The 7,656-nt window shown below is 59.3% G+C and overlaps 2 protein-coding genes across 5 annotated transcripts; both read left to right on the top strand.

Moving 5' to 3' along the window:
- The first annotated feature begins 6 nt into the window (after nt 1-6).
- Nucleotides 7-1,587, top strand: OXLD1 (oxidoreductase like domain containing 1). Of its 3 annotated transcripts, XM_057501820.1 has the most exons (3): nt 43-153; nt 572-855; nt 1,007-1,587. In XM_057501820.1, the coding sequence occupies exons 1-3, from the start codon at nt 94-96 to the stop codon at nt 1,248-1,250; spliced, it is 588 nt and encodes a 195-aa protein (XP_057357803.1). In that variant the 5' UTR covers nt 43-93; the 3' UTR covers nt 1,251-1,587. The 3 variants fall into 3 exon arrangements, with proteins under 3 accessions (XP_036766520.2, XP_036766522.2, XP_057357803.1); XM_036910625.2 differs by lacking the exon at nt 572-855 and having other exon boundaries at nt 7-153; XM_036910627.2 differs by lacking the exon at nt 572-855 and having other exon boundaries at nt 30-419.
- A 1,737-nt stretch (nt 1,588-3,324) lies between these two features.
- Nucleotides 3,325-6,864, top strand: PDE6G (phosphodiesterase 6G). Of its 2 annotated transcripts, none has more exons than XM_036910628.2 (4): nt 3,325-3,720; nt 5,188-5,340; nt 5,796-5,836; nt 6,279-6,864. In XM_036910628.2, exons 1-4 carry the CDS (start codon nt 3,650-3,652, stop codon nt 6,353-6,355), a joined length of 342 nt encoding a protein of 113 aa, XP_036766523.1. In that variant the 5' UTR covers nt 3,325-3,649; the 3' UTR covers nt 6,356-6,864. The 2 variants fall into 2 exon arrangements, with proteins under 2 accessions (XP_036766523.1, XP_036766524.1); XM_036910629.2 differs by having other exon boundaries at nt 3,613-3,720; nt 5,136-5,340.
- Nucleotides 6,865-7,656: the final 792 nt, after the last annotated feature.

Raw genomic sequence — 7,656 nt, 5'->3', positions numbered from 1 at the left:
CAGCCTCGCGGTCACTGGGGCGGTACAGCTCCCTGGCGGGCCGGGATTGGCCAGGACGGCCGCCGCTCACGGGTCGTGGGCCGGCAGCGGGCGATGCTGCCGCGGAGCTTAGCCGGGGGAGGCCGCGCGGTGGCCGCTGCCGCTCGCGGCCAGGCAAGTACCTGCGGGGGTCTGCTGGGCGTGTTCGGGAAGCCGGGACCCAGGACTGACCGGAGAAGCCCAGCCGCCGCGCCGGCTTCTGCTCTTTCTGCCCGCTCCTGGCGCGCGGGGAGGGCCGCTGTGCGGCCGGGCAAAGCCCCGGGCTGTGCGAGAGGCTTCCGAGCGCGCTTCCTCTGTTGGCAGCATCTATCCAGCGCCTGCAGCGTGCGAGCCCTTCGGGGAGGCCGCGGCAAACAAGGAGCTAATGCTCCTCGCAGGAGGTGCTAGAGAAATAAGTAGAGGTCGGGCGGTGTCGGTGTTTAGTGCCCTGGCGTCGCATAAAGCGGGGAAGGGGGCCGGGACTGCAGGAGGCAGGGGGCTGCCCACGAGACTCTGGGGATGACTCGGCAGGTCCGGGCTTCTCACGTTGCAGAGGAAAACGGGTGAAGGGGTGATGCCATCCAGATGGTCAGAGGGGCAGCGTACGCCGTGCTGGCTGGAGAAGGGGCAGTGGCACGGAGCTTACAGGCTTGCCCCGGCCCCCCAGTCCTGTCCACGGAGCAGAATCGTCCTGGCTGGAGAGCCAGATGTCCCCCCACCCCACCATCTGCTGGAGTGCACAACTCCTGCGAGACCCTGCATGCAGCACTTCTCATGGGTCACTTCATCCTACCAAAGCATTAGGTCCAGTTTACAAATGGGAAACCAAGTCTGGAGGTGAGGAATTGTGGAAGGTCGCACAGGAAGTGAGGAAGCTAAGGACATGGAGCCTCCTGCGAGTGACAGGAGGCTGAAATCTTCCCAGAGCTGGGGGCAGGCCAGGCCTCACCAGCTTCCTGGAGACTCATACACTTATCTGCATTCTTAGGGGCCCGGCCGACTGTCCAGCTGTGACCGGTGCCAGAGGATTCCTGGAGGCGGTGGCATTCTTCACAGGCACCCTGCCTGGGTCCAAGTCTGTGAAGGCCGCAGAGAGCTGGGGAAGGAGGCGGGCTCCCACGCAGGCACAGACAGCGCCAGGCAGTCCAGGTCGTCCCTGCCTGGCGGGCGCCCCTCAGAACCTTCACACCACCTGCCACCTGAGCTCCAGCCGCCCACAGACTGTTGCATGAGCGGCTGCCCCAGCTGCGTGTGGGTGCAGTACGCAGATGCGCTGCTGCACCACTACCAGGATGGCGGGCAGCAGGCTCTGGCTGCCCTGGAGGAGCATGTGGCCGACGAGAACCTCAAGGCCTTCCTCAGGGTGCAGATCCAGCTGCACATGCGGAATGGAGGCTGAGCTGGCCTGGCCCCACATCCTTGCCCATTAGGCTCCCGCCTGCCAGCTCCCTCTCAGAAAGTAGCACAGCCTCCTTTGTTTGCGGCTCCCTTGTGGGGCTTGTGTCAGGAACAGAAGGAGCTATTTGTTGACCCCTCCTGAGAATAAACAAGTTCTCCGTGGTGGTTAGATGGGCGCCCCTGTTGTTGCCTTTGGGCTTGTGTTGCCTTGTGAGAGAGCAGGTGCAGGTTATCATGTCTCACCATCTCTGAGGGTGAAGTAGGACCCCTTTCTTTGAATATTCAACTGATGATGACCATGGGGCCACATCCCAATACCTCCCGTATCCCAGAGGTCCTGCGTGGAGGTCAGCTCTGGTTACTCAGCAGGGCAGCAGAAGGAGGACCACCTAGTCTTGTGAAGTTGCCAATGGCAAAACCCTCAGCGGAAACAGATGCCCACAGACAGCCTGGGAAGCACCCCATGTGTCCAGCTGCAGTCAGTTTCCAACTGTTGTGTCCTTGGGTGGACAGTCTACTGCCAGCCAGGCAGAATCAACCTGCAGGGGCCTGAGCACCACTTAGTCACCAGTCCTTCCCGCTGCTTAGCCATGGCTCCCAAGGCAGCTGGCCAGGGCAGATGGACCTTCAGGCCTTGGGCTTTAGCCCTAGAACCCACCTCCTGGCCAGCCTGTTCCTTGGCTACAGACCTGGCCACTGGACCATCAGCCCAGGTAGGACTTTATCTTAGGGCCCTCACTGCCTGTCCCCATCTCCTGCTGACCCACATCCATGCAAATGTTCCCCTCTCCCCCCCATACATTCCAAGCCTGGCCATACATGGCCTGGCCAGGGCGGGGGCCAAGGAATTTGGGCCTGTTTTACCTCACTTAAGGGAAAAGTTAAAATTGTAATACAATTTCAAGAGGGATTTGAGCTGATAAACAGTGTTTCACATAGAGATCTGTGGATGGGAGAGCTAAACCACACAGCCACAAAACATGGTGCCACAGGCTAATACCTAGTAAGACACCCAGTAATTCAGGCTGTCATCTTGGACAGCTGTCATCCAGAAAGTGCTGGTTGGCTCAGAGAAACGTGACTATAGCAACACGTGTTTATTAGACTCTGTAATCTCAGAGAGCATCTAATCTAACCCTGTCCTTGTACAGATTGGAAAAAGGCCCAGGAAGAGAGATTTCCCCTAGAGACTGCAGCACAGCAGAGCTCAGTGTGCCCCCGAAGGTCTGCAGCGTAGAGGTGGTGTATCAGAGGTGTGGGGAGAGATTTGTTTTCCTCAAAAATAAGAACTTACAAAAGGTTTTCTCTATGTCTATACGTATGTATACACATTATATGTGTGTGTGTGTACATGTGTATATACATACGGTTTTACACGTGTATATATCCCACCCAGTAGATCCTATGAAACTAGGCTTAATTTGGAATAAAACAGCCATAGCAAACCTGTGTGGTGTGAGATGTCCCCAGAGGGTATCCATCGGCTTTGCCCTTCACAGTGGGGCAGGCCCCATTCCTAGATGGCAAACACGGCGGTCGAGCCTGCCAAGTTTGTGGGATCTTGTTTTTCCTCATACATCCGTTTGTTCCTCAGGGACTCCCTGAGCATCTGTGAAGCATTGCCCTGGGCTAGACCCTAGGGCCCAGGGGACGTCTGGGCCCATTCCAGTCTACTGTGGAAGGCAGAGGTTAACACAGGAATTACCCAAAAATACAACTACGTGATAAGTAAAGATGGAAAGCAGCACTGCCATGAGGTCTCCACAGCAGGCATCCTGGTCTGGTTTGACAGGTTGCCATAAGGATATGACGCTGGGGCAGAGCTCAGAAGTCCGGGAGGAGGGCGCTGGGGAAATGGGAGGGAGAAAACACACCACACAGAGGAGCAGCAGAGGCGAAGGCCCTGGAGTGGGAGGGACGCAGCAAGAGGGAGAGATGAACGGTGAGGACGGTCAGGGAGGCCCAAGACAATGGCCGGTGCCATCTGGCCTTCATTTCAAAGATGAGCAGCTCCAGGAGAGAGTCCTGCCCTCCCCTGGCTATTCCTGAGCTCTTCCCCTTCCTCTCCTGACCCTGGTTCATCCTTAGTGTGTGTCCAGGCTCCTGACTACACCTGAGGGGGAGCCCCTTCCATCTCCTGGAATCCTTAGCGGTGGTGCCTGCCTGAGTGGCCTGCAATCTCATTAGTGTGCGTCAGAGGTAGTCTTAATCAGCTTGCCCAGTGTGGGGATAAATGCCCTGCCAGCACCCTGCTGAGGGAGGCTGTGCCGCTCACACCCGTGGCCCCAAGACCTGCCTGTGCTGGTGAGTAGTGACCTCCAGTTGCGTTTTCTGGCAGCCACTTACCTAGGGGTGTCAGTGGGTATTTGCCCAGAGGTGGGGGGCTGGCAGGCTTTCACCACCACAATGAGGACTGCGTCTGCGGGGGTCCACCCACCACCCTGTTCTTCAGAGGATGCCCAGCCTATTGCCTGTGCTTCCCCATGTCAAACTGGTGCAGGCTGTCCCCAAGGCCAGCAATGGTACAGGAGCCTCAGACCACACATGTTTAGCCAGCTTGAGTGGGCACTAGCCACAGGCTAGGGCAGCTCCGGCCGCAGTTTCCCTGGGGACAGCATAGTGAGAGCTCCATCAGGTCTCAGGGCTGCGCACACCAGGCCCGTGGCCCAGGGGGAAAGGGTCTGCCTGGGCTCTAAGGAGTGGGTGTCATGGGGTCTGAGCAGCCAGGACTACCTGGCCCGCTGCTGTCTCCCTTAGACCCTGCGCAGATCTGGCTCCTGAGCCCTAGTCCCTCCCGGGCTGATGCTTGTCCCAGCACAGAGACCGAACCTTAGGGAGGGAAAGCCCATGGCAGGGTCCACCCCAATCCCAGGCACCCTGCACCCACTGCCAAAGCTTCCTCAGCAGTTGACCATTGGTCCCTGCATCCCAGTTGGTCTTCGCCCTGATGCTCTAGAAGGCAGCTGCTGGTGACCCAAGGCTGGTATCAGGCACTGTAGCCCACAAGACCAGGGCAAGAAAGGGGACCCAAGAGGTCATGCCTTGGGGCATCCAGTGCTGGGGGCAGTCGCGTCTGTCTGTGTCATGTGCTCAGCCCTTGAACCTTCTGGGCTCACAACAGCCCAGATTAGATTCTCGCTCTGGTGCTAATAGGCTTGGAGGAAGCCAAGCTGCCCTTGGCCAAGGTCACCAGGGCTTAGGGCAAACGGGGAGAGGCTCTGGGGAAGAGGAGAGGAGGACATCCTGTGCAGTGGTGCAAGGACACCAGCAGGTGACACTGGCATCCAGAGCAGGCTCCAAGCACAGCTGAGTGGCCAGGGTATTTAGTAGCAGAGGGAAGACACTGGCCGGTGAGGGCCACAGCTCAGCTCAGCCGCTTCCTGCCCAGGCACCTGCCTTCCTGTTTCTTGAGTCACTCATCTCAGCACTGGGGGCCTGATGTGAATGAGACCAGGTGTTCCAACCCCCAGGGGCGGGTGGGAACACAGGGGAAGGGGGTGGGGAAACACCCAGTACTCTCATTCCCCCTGTCTGGCCCCAAGTGGAGCCCCACAGTGCAGTGCCAGGGGCTTCCTGGGGGTAGATGCTACTGTCCAGGTCACACAGAAGATGGCTGGGTCCTGCATCTCAGGGTTCCCTCTGCTCCGGTGGGCTGAGACCTGAGAGGGGCATCAGAAGTAAGAGGGCTGACGGGGACCCCCGGCCTGGTCTGCCCCCAGCGCCCAGAGTGAGGAAGTCCAAAGCCAAAGGTCTCCACAACATCTCCACCAGCCTGGCCATGAACCTGGAGCCACCCAAAGCCGAGGTCCGGTCAGCCACCAGGGTGACGGGGGGGCCCGTCACTCCCAGGAAAGGGCCCCCCAAATTTAAGCAGCGGCAAACCAGGCAATTCAAGAGCAAGCCTCCCAAGAAAGGCATCCAAGGGTAAGCAGCCCAAGGGAGGGGCGCCTCTGTGAAGGAGTGGAGGCTGGGTGCCTAGGACAGGAGGGGCGGGGGGCTGCGCTCTAGGGAGGGGTCTGGGGAGGGCGCTGAGCCATCCTTCCTGGCTGAGGGTGGTCCCAGCGTCCTAAAGAGGTAGGACAGTTCCTGAGGGCCTGAGCCGCGCCTGTCTCAGGGTGCCCCATTCGGGGACTGGGGGGCGGGTGGGGCCCGGGGGCTCCTGTCACCCTATCCAGCTGCCATTGCCAAATGGGCATGGAAAGCACGCCCATGACACCCAAAGGCTCAGCCACAGCCCATCAATCACTGTGCCCCGTACACACCCAGGGCACACTCACACTCTGAGTTCTCAGGAACCTGCGCTCAAGTGCATTCATGCCCCCACCCACCGCTACACTCTCTCCCTGTCCACCGTCCCTGACCGCTCTGTGTCCTTGCAGGTTTGGGGACGACATTCCAGGAATGGAAGGCCTGGGAACAGGTATGACAGCTTCTGTCTGGGGTCCACGCAGGTGCCCCTACTCACCCACCCACCAGTGAGTCCAGCGCCCCAGCCCTCCTGCCTCAGGCCAAGGCTCACTTAGGGTACCACCCCCACCCCCAGCTTGTCCCTCATTTTCTCCCCCAACGTCAAGACCCTACTGAAGGGGGGGTTGTTCCCACTGAGCAGGTTTGCCAGGCGCTTGGAGAGGGGTCCTTGCTGCTGCCCTTCCCCCTTCCTTCTGGCCTGCTCTCTCGGGCCTGCTGTACCCATTCTCTTCCTGGGTAGGGTGCCCACTTGACACCCCCAAAGCTGGTGTGTCCTGGAAGGAGGGTTGTACACCTGGGACTTGTACCTGCACCATTTGGGAGGTGGACAACAGTACCAAGGGGACAGTGGCCCCCGGGGCCCTTGTGAACCTCCTGTTCCCCTTCTCCTGCAGACATCACGGTCATCTGCCCATGGGAGGCCTTCAACCACCTGGAGCTGCATGAGCTGGCTCAGTACGGCATCATCTAGCCTGGACCTGAGCCCAGGGTGCCAGGGCAGTCTCCACCGCTGCCCACTGAGACCCCTGCTCAGGATTCCTTTGAGGAGGCCCACCCTCCGAGGGTGTTCAGACTGCCCAGCTCATGTCTGGAGACCCTCACAGGGCAGTTGCTCAGGCCCCCAGATGCACTTAACAGGAGCCCACCACCTCCCTGCAAGATACCCTCTCAGGCCAGTCAGGCCCTGCTTAACCTCTGGAGACCCTGGCCCAGACCCTCTCCTCTCATGACTAGAAAGCCGGGACAGGGCCTCCCAGGACTCCCCCATGCCCCGGTTCCCCGGCCTTAGGGAGTCCTAAAGGCATCAGCAAGGAAGTCAGACCCCTCAGAACTCATCATGCCCACTGGAAGCTCGTCCTTGCCAACCTAGCTCACGCTTGCTGTCCCTCTTTTAAAATAAAATTAGTGTGTCTCTGCCTGCTCATCAGGAATACTGTGAGCGGGGCAGGGCCCAGAGGCATGTGTGTCTTCAGCTGGAGTGTATGGACGAAGGTGCAGGGTGGTGGGGACAGCAGAGGTCTGGCCAGTCTGAGAGGGAAGGAAACCCATTGAGGGCTGAGCCTGGGCACCCCCATGGCCGGGGGCACAAGAGCAGGTAGGCCTGGGGGGTGGCAGGCAGCCCCATGTGCTCCCAGCAGTCAGAGCAGGCCTCACAAAGGAGGTGGGGTCAGACAGGGCCCACGGGCCCACAAACAGCTCACTGCAGGACGAAGGAATGTCTGCTCCACCACACAGGTGAGGAAACAGGTGCAGAGAGATTGTGCAATTCACCAAGTGACCCAGTCAGCCTATCCTAGTGTCCACTCATGCTAGACAGGCACCCACCTGCAGCCTGCCAATCCACTCCTGACACCACAGCCAGGAGAGCAGGGGCGCCGCCTTCCCCCCCAGACCTGTTCAGACTGTCCTGAGCAGCAGTCAAGGCCCAGATGCCACTCACAGGTGTGTCCACATGAGCCAAGTGTCCTCAAGGGGCCTGTTTGCACAGCAGTGACCAGTGATTGTAGGGAAGGCCTTTTGTGACCCATTTATGTGAAAGTCAGAAAAGGCTGTGCTAACCAAGGGTGGTGAATCGGAGCAGGGGTGACCACAGGGAGGGGTCAAAGGAGCCTGGGGGCTGGGTCCTGAACTGGTGTGGGGCCGCAGGTGATTAGATAGATAAGAACTCCTGATGCAGCCCACTTAAGACTGGTGTGATCTACTGTACAAATTATACATCTCAGTAAGATTTACTTCCCCCTGAAAGAGCACTCTCAGGGGAGAGGCCTGAAC

This window comes from Manis pentadactyla, chromosome 4, assembly GCF_030020395.1.
Source record: "Manis pentadactyla isolate mManPen7 chromosome 4, mManPen7.hap1, whole genome shotgun sequence".
Lineage (NCBI taxonomy): Eukaryota > Metazoa > Chordata > Mammalia > Pholidota > Manidae > Manis > Manis pentadactyla.
Note: the sequence above shows the minus strand (reverse complement) of the source record. Positions and strands in the feature narration are given on the sequence as shown.

Coding starts and splice junctions, on each gene's coding strand:
- PDE6G (XM_036910628.2), top strand. CDS start 3,650: ATGCCCTGCCAGCACCCTGCTGAGGGAGGCTGTGCCGCTCACACCCGT. Junction 3,721..5,187: donor CCCAAGACCTGCCTGTGCTG/GTGAGTAGTGAC, acceptor CATCTCCACCAG/CCTGGCCATGAACCTGGAGC. Junction 5,837..6,278: donor AATGGAAGGCCTGGGAACAG/GTATGACAGCTT, acceptor CTTCTCCTGCAG/ACATCACGGTCATCTGCCCA.
- OXLD1 (XM_057501820.1), top strand. CDS start 94: ATGCTGCCGCGGAGCTTAGCCGGGGGAGGCCGCGCGGTGGCCGCTGCC. Junction 154..571: donor CCGCTGCCGCTCGCGGCCAG/GCAAGTACCTGC, acceptor CTCACGTTGCAG/AGGAAAACGGGTGAAGGGGT. Junction 856..1,006: donor ATGGGAAACCAAGTCTGGAG/GTGAGGAATTGT, acceptor CTGCATTCTTAG/GGGCCCGGCCGACTGTCCAG.